Genomic DNA, 16,836 nt, shown 5'->3' with positions numbered 1-16,836 from the left:
AATAGTGCACCGGATTCACGAAGAAGGTTGTCGGTTGGTAAAGAGGTTTTTACGGTTTTCTATTTTTTTTTTTTTTGAGTAAAGATGTTGTCCCCCTTGAATCTGTCCCCCTAACAACTTTCCTTTTTTGTTCCCTTACGTGGTCAAAACCCACCCTCTTCAATCTTCAATCTTCTCACGTGGCGAGGAGAGCGTGGTGCACCGTCGAGATCCGGCGAGGAGAGCGTGGTGCACCGTCGAGATCTGACGAGGAGAGCATGGTGCACCGTCAAGATTCGGCGGAGAGAGCGTGGTGCACCATTGGAGGGGGTCCATGCTAGCCCAGCGAAGGTTGTCACAATGCAACATATGAATACTTCATTAGTTAGATATGAATACTTCAGTTGTTAGATATGCGTACTTCATGTTACATATGAATACTTCTTGGAAGAGGTGGGATGAGAGAGATGAATCTGACTTTGAATTTTGAATTGTATAAATTATTTCGAACATGTATGAATACTTCGTAATCGTCAGTATGAATAATTCTTTAGTTAGATATGAATACTTCATTGTTTTAGATATGCATACTAGTCTGTTGAGAATATTTCTTGGTCCCAATCTGGGCAGATGTGAATATTATTAGTGTCAGATGTGAATATTGTTAGTGTCATGTGTGAATACTTTATTAGTTAGATATGAATAGTTATATATATGAATATTTCATTTGTTATATATTGAGTACTTCATTAGTTAGATATGAATACTTCATTTGTTAGATATGCATACTTCATGTTAGATATGAATACTTCTTGGAAGAGGTGGGTGAGAGATGAATTTGACAATGAATTTTGAATTGTATAAATTATTTTGAACATGTATGAATACTTCGTAATCGTCAGTATGAATACTTATTGGAAGAGGTGGGGTGAGAGATGAATCTGACTTTGAATTGTATAAATTATTTCAAACATGTATGAATACTTCATAATCGTCAGTATGAATACTTCATTTGTTTAGATATGAATACTTCTATATTTAGATATGAATAATATATAGTTTCGCTGTAGTGGTCCCCAATCTTGGCAAATGTCGCTTTCAGACGATTGCGGTCCCCAATCCAGGCTGTCACAAGACGTCAGCGGTCCCCCTGGTTGTTACTGGTCCCCTCCAGCTTGTGTTTACATATGACAAATGGTTCTGATAATAAGTATGAATACTATAAATTCGTAGGTATGAATACTATACGTTTTGACTATTAATAAGATAGCATTAATCTTGTTCTTTGGTGGTAGTTAGCACGTTTTAACTATTTTTTTTGTCTTTTAGTGCGGGGGACAGATAGGGGACTGAAGTAGGGGGACTGTTAGTCGATCCCTTTTTTTTTAACATTCATGGGACCGTTCAGATCAGATAACCCAAATTTTGACTTTACATCCGAACCGTTCGATCCAAAATCCAGCCGTGGAATGCATGGGACAACGTTTATTTTTGTGTCAAAACAGATCGGACGGTCCTGATCCAAACACGATATTTGAGTTACTTTAGGAGAAGTGTTTCCTCTGTAGTACTCTATTGATGTGCGCAATATCAGCCGTATGATTGTTTTTTGGAACCAATCATAAATGTTCGAGACTCTTTAAGATTTGTACATATAAAAACAAACAGTGTAGATTTCTTATTCTACTAGTTACCAGATCCGTGTTTTATTCGCAAACAAAACATTTTTGTTTAAGTTTTCAAACCGAATAACGAATAAAGCAGGAAAAACGTATTTTATGAATTATTGATTATTCGTCTTTTACGAATTGTTCGCGAATAAAACGAAAAAAAAAAAATCATTTTTTTGGGTTTTTTTTTTTAAATTTGATCCTTAGTGGAACCGAATCATTTTCGAATTATAACCAAAATTATTTCTAAATCACTAATTTTTAATCTAACCGAACCGAATCCGAATAATTTATTTTTCACTATAATTCTACACGGTACCCTACTGGATCTGAATCCTACTTTGGGTGCTCCAAATTGCAGTTACAAGGGTCCGGATTCTTTTAATTTCTTAGGTGGTGTGATATAAATACTGAAATTGCAACCTCAAGGCTCTATAGTCTATACCAACAACATCATAGATATATTTGACCTTTGCACCTAGAGCTATGCCTATGAAACACAAATCAACCGGATTTATTAATAGTTAAAACCAGCTTTTACGGCCACCTCATTTTAAAGTTTAAACCGTGAATATTGGTATATTCGAATATGCTGAAAGTTCAAATGTTCAATAGCGTATCCTTGCCATGGAAATAATAATGTAACAACAATAGGTAGTTGCAATTATATACGGTATAAATTTTTGAGGAGGGATTTAATTATATCTTTTTTTTTGTGACACCGGATTACATCTGTATTTTCAATTACATATCAAATTTTACAGTTTTCTAAAAATTTTTACTATTTATTAAGATGAGTACAAAAATTCAATGGTCTGAATATAACGATTTTGTTAAATACTTAACAAATAGTAAAAAAAAAATTCAAAAAATGTAAAATTTGATATGCAAGCACATTTTAACATATCTATTATTTTGAACAGTTTAGTTCAACTGTTTGGAATTTGTAAACTTTGAAACTAGAGAGTGTAATTCAGTGTCACCAAAAAAAGATGTAATTGGATCCCTCTAAATTTTTTGGTAGAAAAACTTTACTTGATTATTATTCGTGCTGTAAAAGTTTGGTCTTTGAAAGCAAAAAAAAAAAAAGTTTGGTCTTTGATGACGTTGAGCGGATATATCATATATGTCAAATATTTAATGGGAAGTGATGCAAGTAATAAGAGCGCACTGACAATCCAACATACCAGTCATTGCAAATCTCCATTTAAAAAAAAATTATCATCAGGGGAATTTGATAAACAAAAGAAAATCAAAATTTAACAATATGTCGTTAATATTAACTATATTAATTGCTCAAATTTAGGATATTCTCAATTTATAAGGAGACAATTATATTATTTTTTAAAATATAATTTGTGTCTTTTACAATAATTTATACTTCTTTAATATTACAATCATCTTAATCCTATTAGTACACCGCCAAATATCATAAAATTATTATAATAATTAATTAACTACTACTTGCTAATAAAAGAATGTTTGAGTGTGATATGAACATTTGTGTTAGTATGCTTCTTTTGTAACAGTAATTTAGACTAATTTTGTGTTTGTTTAGTCTCATTACGAACCGTAAATCTAGTGAAGCTGATGATGGACATCGTCTCTCTGTATTTTTTTTTTCTTAAGGCATCTGAAAATAATAAATATCGAAGTTAATTAAATCTCTTAGAAAAAAAATAGTGTTTGTTAGATCAAATTAATGAAGAAAATACATGTATTTATTGACCTAATAAATAGGGGCCTCTATCCAAACAGAAAAGTTGGGTGGTTGATAATTGAAAACCTACCATATCACACTTTGCTCATTAATTTGATCGGAATGGCATCATGATTCATGCAAGGCAAAAAAGCCTGTTTATAAAATATTTATTTAATTTGGAGAGCTTATCAGAGAACTAGTATTGTGTATATGATTACAACGAAAATATATTATAAGAGAACAAAAAAAAGATTTCATACAAAATAATATATTTTTATAAAAATATTTATATTAATTAACAAATAACATTTTTATATGACATCTATACATAAATAATATTTCTTAAATATCATTTTTTTTAATCTTTTTAACATATTTTTATAAAAAAAATCTCAAACAAAATAACAAATGGTATTCTTTAAATGATACAAAAAGTAAATTAAAAAAAATGAAGACATAACCAATTAATTATCAATCAATTCAAAAATTACTTAAATGACATTTAAAAATTAGAAAGAAATCAAGACCAATCAAAAAGATGATATAAATTGCACGTGAAGAGTGTGTGTGATGAGTACGTGTCTAAACATAAACATATATATATAATCACAATATTTGATCAAAAAACTGATATTTAATTTGAAATTTCATCTTTCAATCAAAGTTGTTGGCGTGCTTAATATAAGAATGGAGATATTTTTCTTTTGATCCGGATGTCTTCACATTTTCAAATTTTTGGTTGTTGTGATCCGTAATAGCAATAGAGAGCATCAGCAGAAGAAAATGCATTGAAATTATTTGAAGTTTTGGAAAAAGAAAACTGTGGCACCTTTTGTACTCTGACTTGTCTTCATCTAGAAAGAGTGAAAGGTCTAAGAGATAGAAATAGAAATTGAGAAGTGAATTTTCTTTGAAAATTAAAAATTCACTTCTCATTTTTTTTTAAAGTTACTATATTTATGTTGTGCAATCAAAATCGCATGGATGTGACTAATATGAGTATTGCAGTCAGCGGTTGGATTACAAAAGTAGCATCCATCTAAATTAATATTTTAAAATATATGCAATTAACAGCCGATGAATTTTTATATTTGTGTTGAATTTTTTTTTTACATTTTGAATTTTGAATTAAAGCAGGTCTTTAATGGACTAGTTGTTTTTACAGAAAAATAAATTCCACCAGGAATTCGGTCCAGGTTGTCACAGTTATGCCCGATCCGATTGGGTTTTGTCACGGTTCACGGGTTAAGAACTATCCGGTCTAGTCCAGATCTATTGAAAAAAACCATACTGAATCCATCCCTAGCAAAGATCCGAGCCGGTTCGGGCTAAACTCCGGACTGGATCCTGAACCGGCCTGTCATTTTTAATACACTAACTGGAAGTGGTGCGCTGCTGGTGGGATCCCAGCTATGGCTAGTTGAGTTCCGGTGTTTTTTGGAATGGAGCTTTCACTTTTTTTTTTTGCATTGACGCCACTAAAATTTATTTTCTGGTATTCGTGATATGGACAGCACTATTAATGTATCTTCTTTGTTTTTCTGGTTTTTTTTTTGTGTGTGTATGAAAAATACGGTAGTACAATCGATGAGTCGAGTCCGGTTCGTATATGAGGCGAGACAGAATCCGGAGCGGGTACATGGTAGACAAAGAGATAAAAAAGAAATTATTAACTTCAAAAGTTTACAAGTAAAATGTGAACGTGATATGTGATTTCAATAATCTGTGCAAAGAGAGTAATAAATTTCATTCAAAAAATTAAAATATGAGCGAAGTGAGTGCATGACATTTGATTCAAATCAAATGAAGGAATTAATTATTAATTAAGATATGATATCTATTATGATTTGTTTTTTAAAAAAATATTACAAATGATTGTCTTTTCATAGTTAGTAATATATATTTGTATATTAAAAAATTATAAAGAATGGTATTATTATTTTATCTGATATTTATATGGTACCTGGTTGGATTCAGTTGTGGATCGGATAATTAAATCAAACTCATTTTATATCCATGACAATATCAGTTTCGGTTCAAATCCAGATGGAATATTAAATTATTAATTTTGTAATTGTATCCATAATTTAACCGATTATATTTTTAAATCATACTTTAATCAAATTAATCAGATCCGAATCGGTTTCAGATCGGATCTAATTCAGTTTTGAATTGAATCCGAATAATCGGATAAAACTAGCACCTCTACTTTCATCCACTCTTTTTAGGAAAAAACTACAACCAGAGGACGACAATTTCTTTTTAAACTGTACGCGGTGTGCCTTGACTTAACCAACAATTGAACGGTTCAGATCACTCCATATGTATCTGTTACGCGCCATAAAAATATTAGATGTTTATACATCTGATTTCATGGATTGTTTCATTGGTTCACACTTCACAGCATGTGTTTAGTGTTTTAAGCTTTCTACAAAACGTGACACCAAAGAGTTGACCTCCTCTAGTCCTCTTGTTTTAGCGTTGAGAAAAATAATCAGTTTCACTATCTTTGAAATTTAAGACCAATAATTATAATTTCATCTAAACCAAGAAGCCATACTGAATTTGTTTTCCTCAGTAATTTAGATAAAATTATACTGTAATTCCAGAATTTACAAATTAAGCTCAATAATTTTATTTTTATTAATGTACTGAATTTTTTTTTTCAATATGCATATAAAAAGAGGAGCGAGACTAAGCTACTCTTGTAGCTCGTTGAGTTTTGTTAGAGCAGTAGATTAAAAAAAATTAGACAATAAAGCTCAGAATACACATAAAAATTCACACAAATTTAAACAAATTCACACGAGCAAGCTAGCCTAAGCCGAATTAGGCGCAACTCAAACTCGCTAATTATGGACTAAGCCAAGGACGAGCTGGCTCGATAACAGCTCGAGCCAGTAATGATAAAGTTGTTACCAATTGAGCCACAGGCTGATACTAAACGGGCCACGAGCTATGAATTTTTTTGCCAGTCCTACTTATAACATCATGTGAATGTTCATTTGATCAAGGGTGACAAAAAAAAATTGTAGTTCTCGGCTCGTCCAAGATCGGTTCAAAAGAACTCGTTCGATTCAAACTTGGCTCGTCATCAGCAAGTTCAAACTTGATGTAGTTCGACTCCTGGTAATTTGGATGATTTTCAAGCTCGTTGCAAGAAAAACTATTTTCCGACTCTTACTATAGAGTATGGTTAATATAACATCAGTGTCATTTTAGTTTATATAACACCAACTCCAAAACCTATCAAATCGAGTTCAAATGGTGAATCCAAACCATTCAAACTAATTTATTTTATGAGTGATGCGTTTACATGCAAACTTTTTAGATTTTCAAGTTATTTTAGTATCAAATCAAGCGGCAAAAAAATTGAAAAATGAATGTATTAAAATTAACTTAAAAACTCATACATTTAACCGTTTGACTTGATATCAAATAAAGTCAAAAACTTATAAATTTTACATGTAAATGCACAACTAATGAAGTAGATCAGTTTAAACGGTTTGGATTCACAATTTAAACTCGATTTGATAGATTTTGAAGTTAATGTTATATAAACTGAAATAACACTGATGTTATGTTAGTCATACTCCTTACTATATATCTTGTTGTGTTTAATGTGAGATGATGAAAGTCTGAAATTTTTTTTTTTGGTTATAGTAAGTATGAAACTCAATGTAAAAGTAAGATGTAATTTTTTTGGGACTCGTGGTCTATGCGCGGATCATAGCATTAAATTGATGAAATATGAAGGGGGAATTTCACGTGTACCCTCAAAAACTTCAAAATTACATATTTTTCCCTCTAAAGTTTGAAATTACATATTTTCCCTCTAAACTTCAAATGTTCACAGATTTACCCAATTTATTGTCTTTTATATTAAAACTCATTCTAAATTTATAAAATACTCATTTTACCCTTTTATTAAAAGCATATAAAGCCCAACAAACTCAAAATTGAATCTGAACAATTTTTCTACCGTCCAAACTGCGTTTAAATATACGTGCGCAAGATCAGCACGAATCTTGATGCGAACATGCACGTATATTGATGTGACATGCACAGATCTTAATGCAATGTGCACCAATCAATATTGCTTTAAGATCCGTGCATGCTAGATCAACACGAAATTGAAGCACTATGCACAGATCTTAATGCGATGCACATGGATCAAACGGTAGAGGAACCCTTTAGATTTAAATTTGAGTTTGATGGGTTTTATATGCTTTTAATAAAGGGTAAAATGGGTATTTTAAGATTTTAGAATGAGTTTCAATATAAAATACAATAAAATGGATAAATTTGTGAGTTTTTGAAGTTTAGAGGGGGAAATACGTAATTTCAAACTTTAGAGGGGGGAATACGTAATTTTGAAGTTTTTGAGGGGTATACGTGAAATTCCCCAAATATGAAAGAGCTGTTAATAAATTGACTTAACTCGTAATTAATTGGTTCGGCTAAATTCAAACTCGGCTCGATATACCATAAGTCAATGTGACAATGTCAAACTTTATTTAGAGCCCATCAATCTCCGCAGCTGTCAAAAGATTTAACATTTTTATTCGTGTCATTTTCAGTTTTGTGAATGCCATTGATATATTCCCAATTAGGTGTTTTCTTAATTTTCAATTATTATTGATAAAAATTTATGTTTAAACTGTTCAAATAGTCTCTTTAAAAAAGATTGGTGAGCATAATTCTGAAATCTTATTGAATTAGTTTTAACTTTTAAATAACTAATTCAAAACATTAAAATCGATTTACTTCACAAGTAATATGTGTACATACTAAATTTTGAAATTTTGAAATTCATTTGGCAGAGTCAAGAGATAAAACATAAATGTATTAAAATAACATATCAAACTTCATATTTTTTTTTACCATTTGATTTTATAATAAATGAATTTCAAGATTTTATATGTACATACATCACTCGTAAAATAGATCAGTTTTAACTATTAAATTTGTCATTTAAAACCAATTTAATAATTTTTAGAGTTTTATTTGTATATCTTATTTAATGACGAATTATTCATTCAATTTTAATTCATCTTATAAACATTTCATGGAGTTTAAAATAAAAACAACCTGAGTTCGAACTTTCTTCTAGTCATTATTTCACAATCCTCTTGATGGAAATATTTCTTTTTGAAAACGTGTTTGGCAGTGTGAAACGGAATACGTATTTTTTTAGTGTAATCTCTATACATAAAACGTGTTTATCAGTGTGAAATAATAGAATAGGTATTTTGGTGTGATCCAATTTGACCAAGTTCTCAATCTTGTGTCAATTTTGATGGACATTTGACACAATACTTTAAATGAAAAAAAAAAAAAAAAAAAAAGTGAGACATGGAGATTTCCTTTCTTTTTCTTTTTTCTTTTTGTTTTTTGTATATACTTGTCGCAAATACTCTTAATAGGCTATTTTCAAAGAGAGACAAAAACAACACATTAAAGGTCTAGATCCATCATGTTTTCAACATGATTCAACAATAATTAATTGTTATTATGCTGATGCTACCATTTTTTCTTAAAAGAGGCGAGGAGACCTTCACGGTATGAGGGATTTAAAAAAAAAAATTATACTTGTATACAATTTTCTATATAGTTTTGAGTAAAATACTATGAATCTATAAAATTGACACCATATTTTGAAAGTCTGACTACTCCCCTTGATTAGAAATAAGAATTAACCAAGGTTCTAAATAGCGTTTATAGCGGCATAGCGGGGACACAAAAAAAAAATTTAGCGAATAGCGCAGCTATAGCGGAAGCTATCATAAATAGCATTTTCTTATTTCAAAAATTATATTTTATATTTCTACTAATAGTAAACATGTCTCATCGAGAGAAAAAAAAACACCAAATTGATTAAGAAGTTATAATATTCATATTGAAGTTCAATTTCTCACGGACAAGATCCCTAGGCATTGTTTTAATTTTTCATTTTTGGAAAACCCAACAATAATGCATAATACAAAATTTAATTAATATAGCGGTATAGCCCGCACATGTTCCATTATATTGATATAGTTTGATAAAGTAAAAAAAAAAAAAAGCCCATCTGAACATTAACGCCCATTAAAATTGCAAAATCATAAGCCCATGTAGCATAGCGGACCGCTATTGCCGCTACACGCTATAGCAGCTGTAGCTCAATTAGCGCAATTTTACCCCGTAGCTTAGCTTTCTAGGTCCAAAACCGCTATAACTAGCTATTTAGAAGCTTGGAATTAACTAGAACAAAATTAAATCTTTTCCCATTAATTTTGAAGAAACATTTGTCATGGAACTAGCTAATCTGTTTAGATGTAAACTAGTAAAATTTCTCTTTAAATATTTAGAAGTACCTTTGCATCATACTAAATTGTTGAAAAAGATTGGAGGTTTCTTTTAGATAAAATAGAACAAAAATTGCAGAGTTGTAAGGATAGTTTGATTTTCTTTGGGGGAAGGTTGATTTTGATCAATGTAGTTTTGTTATATGTCTTTGTGCACCTTTGTATAGGGGCCAACCCACATAGTTTCAGAGGGGTCCGGATTAAATTTAAGATTAAAATTGAAATAAATTTGTTATATTTTGCTTGGTAATTAGAATTATAAGTTAGAGCATCATAAATTACAAGTCAAAACATTAAAAAGTATAACTTAAAGTATTGTTTTTTTATCGAATACCCAATTAGTTAATGGATTTAGATCCGATTTGATTTTTTTTTTTGCCCCTCCACCCCCCCACCCTCGACGAAAATCCTGAGTCCGTCCCTACCTTTGTACATCCTTTTTATTGCTTTTAGTTCCTTAGCATGAACAATTTGGAGAACCAGAATGACCTATGCTTCAACGTTATTAACTAAAACTGGCGGTACTTGACACTTCTGTCATTTGGTTTGAACAATTATCCTAGATGCTCAAGGAAAACGAGGATTGCGCTAGCAGGAACTATACCTGACTAGCTAATACTGGTTTTTGCAAATGAGGAGGGATTCAATTACATCTTTTTTGGGTGATACCGGATTATACTCTACTTTTTAAAAGTCCAAACAGTCAATCTAAAATGTTCAACATTATAAATATATTAAAATATACTTGCGGATCAAATTTTATATTTATTATTATTATTTATTAAGATGGATACACAAATTCAATGGTCTCAATATAGCGATTTTGTTAAATACTTATTAGTAATCATGAAAAAAATATTAAAATATAATCATGAATTGAAATGTCGGAACCTTGAGCAGGTGGTTTTTGAGGGAGGTGCTAGCTGAGGAAGGTTAAGTATACATACAAAAATTGAATATTAGCTCTGAGCCGCTCTGATCCATCAACCTGTAGCCGCGTCACACATCCCAAAAAGCAAGGATGACGCAGCACAAGTATTGACACGCGTAGGATGTAAAGTGAGAGAAGCAGCGAGCTTCACGCCTTCCTGCGTAACCTATTTCAAAAGGATGGTCCATAATTCCATATCAATCCTTGGCAGTTGGCATCCAATGCTAATTTAATAGACGTTTCGCCTCATCCCATCTGGAAATAAATCTGCTGTGATTCTAAAGGGATAGCAGGACCCTGTTATTCCATATTCATTTATTTATCTGTTTAGAAATTCGTGCATAAAAATAAGTGTTGTTGAGATTTGTGCATTCTAAAAATGAAAGGTTAGATTTGAAATCCCTTTAGAATCACAGCAGATTTATTTCCCTCAAAGTCAGAACTCAGAACCATTCTATTATATTCTATTCTATTTCCAGTAAAGCTTTATTGGATATCACTATAATATCTTCAGACGTTCCAATTTCCAAAAGTCCAAATATCTTCTCTCTACTTTCCAGATTTTTTTTTTTCCAGGTCCAAAGGTTAATAAAGTTTTTGGAAGATAAAAGTGTATATATTCCGCCGACATTTTTATTTTTACTCCATTGAAAAATTATTTTAATAATAATAACTAAAATTTAATAATAATTTTAAAAATACCCCACCCGTGGAATTTTTCCACAGATTGAATTTTAATTCCAATTTTTTTTTTTAAACAGAAATTTGTTTTTATTTTTTATTTTTTGTATTGAAATATTAGAAATGTTGGATATATTTCTTTGAAAATAGATAGAATACAATATAATTTGATTTATTAGAAAGACTGTAACAAATAACCCGGATCAGTATTTTTCAGGCCGGATTTTTCGCGGCTGTAAGAAAAATTAATATATTTCTGTATGTGTTATTGGAAAAAAATAAAAATGCTTAGATTCGGAGTTATTGATCCCGGTTCAAAAGTCACTTCTATGTAATCTAGAAAATATTGTGATCCTTCTAGGACATTTAATTTATGGAAAGTTGTATCTATTTTTGAAAAAAAACAAAAACTTTAAGCTATTTAATAATTATTATTCAAAAAGAATTCTCAAAATAGATACAACTTTTTATAAATTAAATGTCCTAGAAGGATCACAATATTTTCTAGATTACATAGAAGTGACTTTTGAACCGGGATCAATAACTCCGAATCTAAGCATTTTTATTTTTTTCCAATAACACATACAGAAATATATTAATTTTTCTTACAGCCGCGAAAAATCCGGCCTGAAAAATATTGATCCGGATTATTTGTTACAGTCTTTCTAATAAATCAAATTATATTGTATTCCATCTATTTTTAAAGAAATATATCCAACATTTCTAATATTTCAATAAAAAAAAACAAATTTCTGTTTTATAAAAAAAAAAAATTAAAATTTCAGTCCATGAAAAAATTCCACGGTGGGGTATTTTTAAAATTGTTACTAAATTTTGGTTATTATTATTAAAATAATTTTTAATGGGTTAAAAATAAAAATGTCGGTATATCCGTAAGGATACCAAGTACAAAGTTTTAACAGAGAAGTTTTGACTTTGCTTCTCTGTTTTGATTTTATAATTAGTGCGCTGCACAAAGCCAAAATTGCTCTGTTAAATTTTTTATTCCAAAGTACAATGGCCCTTTTTATTTTTACCATCCTTTATAAGTTGAGTGCATTGACATAAAAGCGCAAGAAGCACGGGTGGGAAATTGAGGGAATATACGCCAAAACCAATAATATTTTATTATTGACATAAAAAATGGTGAGACCTAATGCTTCATTCGGTCTGAAAAAAAGCAAAAAGTGGAGACCGAATGGAGCATTCGGTCTTTGTGATTTTTCAAAAAAAAAAAAACAATTATACTGGTTTCTTAAAAATAATTTTCTTAATTATAGTTTATAAGAAAAATTCCAAGAAGCACGGGTGGGAAATTGAGGGAATATAGGCCAAACCAATAATATTTTAGAATATTCTGGAGCGTTTGTGCGTAGGTAAGTGGCGTAACACACTACATTTTTTTCCTTCAATTTGCGCTTTGATTAAATCAACCACCAGTAGTCACTAGTCAGTAGACAATGCGTAGGATAGCAAGCCTTTTAATTAGGTCCCACCACGCACACCGCCTCAAGACGAAAAGGAGACGAATACAACAAGAACCACGTAAGCATGCAAGTTGTAAATTCGAACTGGACACGTCCAGTTGTCCATTTTTTCCTAATTATTACTTTTTGATTTGATTAAAGTTGCTTTCTTGAGCACCTACTTGATTTCAATGAATGAAGTCGGTGGATCTGATACTCAATTGAATGCTAGTTGACCTTCGAAATAATTTATATACAAATTATGTTCAAAACATACAAGTAAACAGAGGAACAGCCTGCCCAAAACATGAGTCACAAACTTGATCATTTAGGACCGCACTTTCCTGAGTTCTAAAATTATTCTATTATAAATTTAAACTCTTCTAGAAGTGAAACAAGAGGACGCCGCAGATGAATTTTATAGATATATCATGTGTCATAGATCAAGTGGCAATGACTACATAGCATGTGCATAGCACGATCAATGACAATGACAAAAACCAGAAGGAGAAGAGGCGTTCGACATTCCGTGGGAACATGACACTGGCTTTAGTTCGGGCAACCCAACAGCCTTCTTGAGCTCGTTGAATCGATTTGAATCAAAATTGCTGGCTTTCATGAGACGCTTTTGCTTGGAAGCAAAACGACTATGAAAGAATCCTTCAAAAGACGGCTCCTTGGCCGTTCTAAGGAAGAAGGTGTAACCAGCCATGAAGTACAACGAGGTAACGTAGAAGCAGATTGGCTCCATCACGTCCCAAGACAGTTCCCAAAACGTCAGGCGCATAAATGCAGCGGTCTGGATTACCAGAAAGCCCAGCCCGCACCAAAGTTCTCTTCGGACCTGGGCCACGGCTTGTTGGTCGATCTCAGCCTTTTGATCCTCCAATGTCTTTAGTTCACCTCGCAAGGGATCAGACAGTGTCGGTTTTGATTGTGGGATGATGCTCTCAATCGCTTTGATCACCTGCGAAAATAGAGAAAGACCAGGAAAAAAAAGTTGACATCTTCTGCTCTTTCGCAATTAAAGAGCACATTTTTTTTTTCAGATGGTCAGAGGATTATTAGTTCTGTTACATTAGTTCTTTGGACCATGACAATTTTAGAATAATACTAACAATTGGGTACACTTGTTTCACACCATTACAGTTTTATTAAACAAAAAAACCTTGGCTGATAAATTACCCTACAAGATTACAGCCAAATTTAATTCATGCTTAGAGTGGTTAACATATGCACCTATATATTGATACCCAAATATTTGACAGAATTAAATGCAACAATAGAGGATATGATGTACTCCATGCCTACTGCAATTGTTTATTGTTTGCTAAATAAAATAAGAAATCCCAAGTACCCAAGTTTTAGTAGTAAAACAAAGAAAAAAAATTTAAAAGGTTTGATTAGCCATCCAATATCAAAATCGAAATATAACACGTCTCTAATGACTAAATCCCAACAATAGAAAAACATAACTATCATGCCAATGAGAACAAAATGCAATTGACATGCTATTTAAGTTGGAGAAAATAATGTTTCTTCCTTGTCATATTTGATTATGAGACTTTAGGGCAATAATAATGCAAATTATCAGTAGCAAGCAACCATGTTCCAGAAGGAACATTCTAAATCAAAGACAAAGGTAATTAGGAAATGAGTTCTCCTGTTGTAGTAGTTATCTGAGTGCCAAAAGTTGTGTCCCTCCCAAATTAAATGAATACAATTGATTAGATAACCATCTGAACAGCCTGTGCCATTGCTGTCATGTGGAACTCAATAAGACCACACAAGAAGATGGTCCCAGTGTCAACAATATTATTTTTATTCTTATTTTGCTTTCTTTCTTTTTTCTCTTTTACTAGGTGGAAGGTTGTGATAAGTTCTAGCCTTCTATACAGTACCAACAAAACCAGCTCACATCAATGCCAGAATCCAATAGGATATGGTCTTATCCTTTGCAATAAAAAAAATGCTGTCATTGAACTGTGACATATTATGGGAACTTTCAAAAAATGTTTGATTTTCACACAACAGTCCACAAGCAGTGCCATAATTTTATGACAGCATTTTTAATGGCAGGTGTAATAAAATAACTAAATTTAATTTTGTTAATTTAAGGGGACCAAAAAGCATCTAATGACAAAAAACTGTTTTGTTGCTGTTAGTATTTATTCTTAGTAATATGCCAGCAGTATCAAAAGGACAAGGTCAAAGGGATTTACTGTGGCACACCAAAGTTCTAAGACAAATATACCATGGGTCTGACAGAGAGCCTAAGGTCATATATCAAGATATCTTATGGACTACAGAATCGGTGCCACAAAGTATATAGATCTCTGCATAAACAACAACTCTCCTTGAAAGCCTAAACATAAAAGGCACTTAGCCATCAACACTTAACCTCACCGTCAGATACTTTTGAGATATTGACTTAATCAGAATTGAAGGAAGCACAAAATCAAAACGGAAATTTAGTAGATCTATGAGGATCAAATCAAATTTTGGGCAAAACGGCAACATGAGGTGGAAGAGGGCTCTCTTATGAAACTCAACTACTAAATAATAATATAAAATTCATGTCTTTTTGAAATTATATATACCAAAAGATTTTCTTTATGTTAGTTTGAATTATTTTGTTAGAAAATTCTAAATAAAATATTGTGAGAAAAGTGTCAGTCCATCGTTCGCCGGAGTAACTGGTGTCCTCTAAAATACGTACACTGGTATCAGACAGACACCCCCTTCATTATTTCATTCCTTCCTGTTGGGGAAATACAAAACACCACACGCCAAAAAACCTCATCAGATCTCGGCCACAATCAAGAATCCGGATCCCCTGAGGTAACTCAAATTTTGAGTTTGGATCGGGACCGTCCGATCAGAATTAGGACCAATCCGTCCCAAGGTAAAATGCACAGATCTTTTAAACATTCGTGCCAAAATAGATCAGACAGTCTGCATCAAAACTCCAAATTTGAGTTACCTTAGGTGATATGAATTCCACAATCAAACTCTACTAATTTTCTAATTCCTACCAAGTACAACAAAGGGGGAAACAGGCAAAAAAAAAGAAAGATATATTGAATAATAGAGAAGAACACCGTACCAGTTCGGGCCTGAGAAAAACTGTGTCACCGAGAACGATAACGGATCCGGATTGGTCGAGTGAATGGGCGATCTGCGACCCAGTCTCTGCTCCGCCAGCGGCCCCATTGCATATTTCAATGAACTCGGTGTACGGCACGGATGTGCCTGGCAGGGCCTTGAGCCTGGCTCGCACAGCTTCCATCTGAGATGCACGCAACACCTTCCTGGCCTCGGCGATTGTGAGCTTGATCTCTTTTTCGTCATTATCTGATTCGGGTTTGCTGGGAGGAGGGGAGAGACAGTCGAGTCGGATCCTTGTCTGGTTGAGTGACTTGATCCCATCCGACAGTTGGGTGCCAGAAGGCAAGTAGGGAAGGGGTGGAAGTGCGGGTTGGAAAATTGGACGCTTTTGGAGGAATCGGCGGAGTGAGCCGGATTTGTCTCCGGCAGCGGTGGCGGTGGCGGTTGACGCGGACCGGATAATGCGTGCGAAACGCTGGGCTAGGGTTCTACTGAGAGTCGCCATTGACGAAACTCTTGGTAAGTGTTCGAGTTAAACGGGTTATCGGAGTCCCAATAAGGGAAAAAGAGCGGAGTTGGCCTGAGCAAGGAGATTAATTTGTGGTGGGGAGCTTTTATAGGGGGTCTGGAGCACGAGACGAACCGATTCGACGAAAAACTTAACGTTTCGTTGTATCGCGTGAGAACTGAGAATAACGGGAATAATTGGATGACAAAACAAATATAAGGCGGGCTATATTAAACAGGCACGAAAGAGTGGCATCATTGACTCGTCATATGTGACGCTCCCCGAGAAATTCGGAATCTCGCGGGGTTGCGAAATGGTTTTGTCCAAGCATCTTTACTTGCAACGGACGCAAATTACTTCCTCATGGTTCGTGAGCTGTCAAAACCTTCGTTTTAACAAGATACAACGCACGAGATGATATTAACTTCATAAATATCGGATGTG

General features: G+C 32.8%; 1 protein-coding gene across 1 annotated transcript; it reads right to left on the bottom strand.

Moving 5' to 3' along the window:
- Nucleotides 1-13,013: 13,013 nt before the first annotated feature.
- Nucleotides 13,014-16,604, bottom strand: LOC144557479 (chloroplastic calcium uniporter protein-like). The gene is made up of 2 exons (XM_078306052.1): nucleotides 15,883-16,604; nucleotides 13,014-13,743 (listed from the first exon to the last, which is right to left on the bottom strand). Exons 1-2 carry the CDS (start codon nucleotides 16,387-16,389, stop codon nucleotides 13,258-13,260), a joined length of 993 nt encoding a protein of 330 aa, XP_078162178.1. The 5' UTR covers nucleotides 16,390-16,604; the 3' UTR covers nucleotides 13,014-13,257.
- Between the last annotated feature and the right edge of the window lie 232 nt (nucleotides 16,605-16,836).

This window comes from Carex rostrata, chromosome 7 (assembly GCF_964058835.1).
Source record: "Carex rostrata chromosome 7, lpCarRost1.2, whole genome shotgun sequence".
Lineage (NCBI taxonomy): Eukaryota > Viridiplantae > Streptophyta > Magnoliopsida > Poales > Cyperaceae > Carex > Carex rostrata.
Note: the sequence above shows the minus strand (reverse complement) of the source record. Positions and strands in the feature narration are given on the sequence as shown.

Excerpts from the sequence above, each read along its gene's own strand:
- LOC144557479 (XM_078306052.1), bottom strand. The coding sequence starts at position 16,389 with ATGGCGACTCTCAGTAGAACCCTAGCCCAGCGTTTCGCACGCATTATC. Across the intron at positions 13,744-15,882 it reads TTTTTCTCAGGCCCGAACTG|GTGATCAAAGCGATTGAGAG; the intron begins GTACGGTGTTCT and ends CTATTTTCGCAG.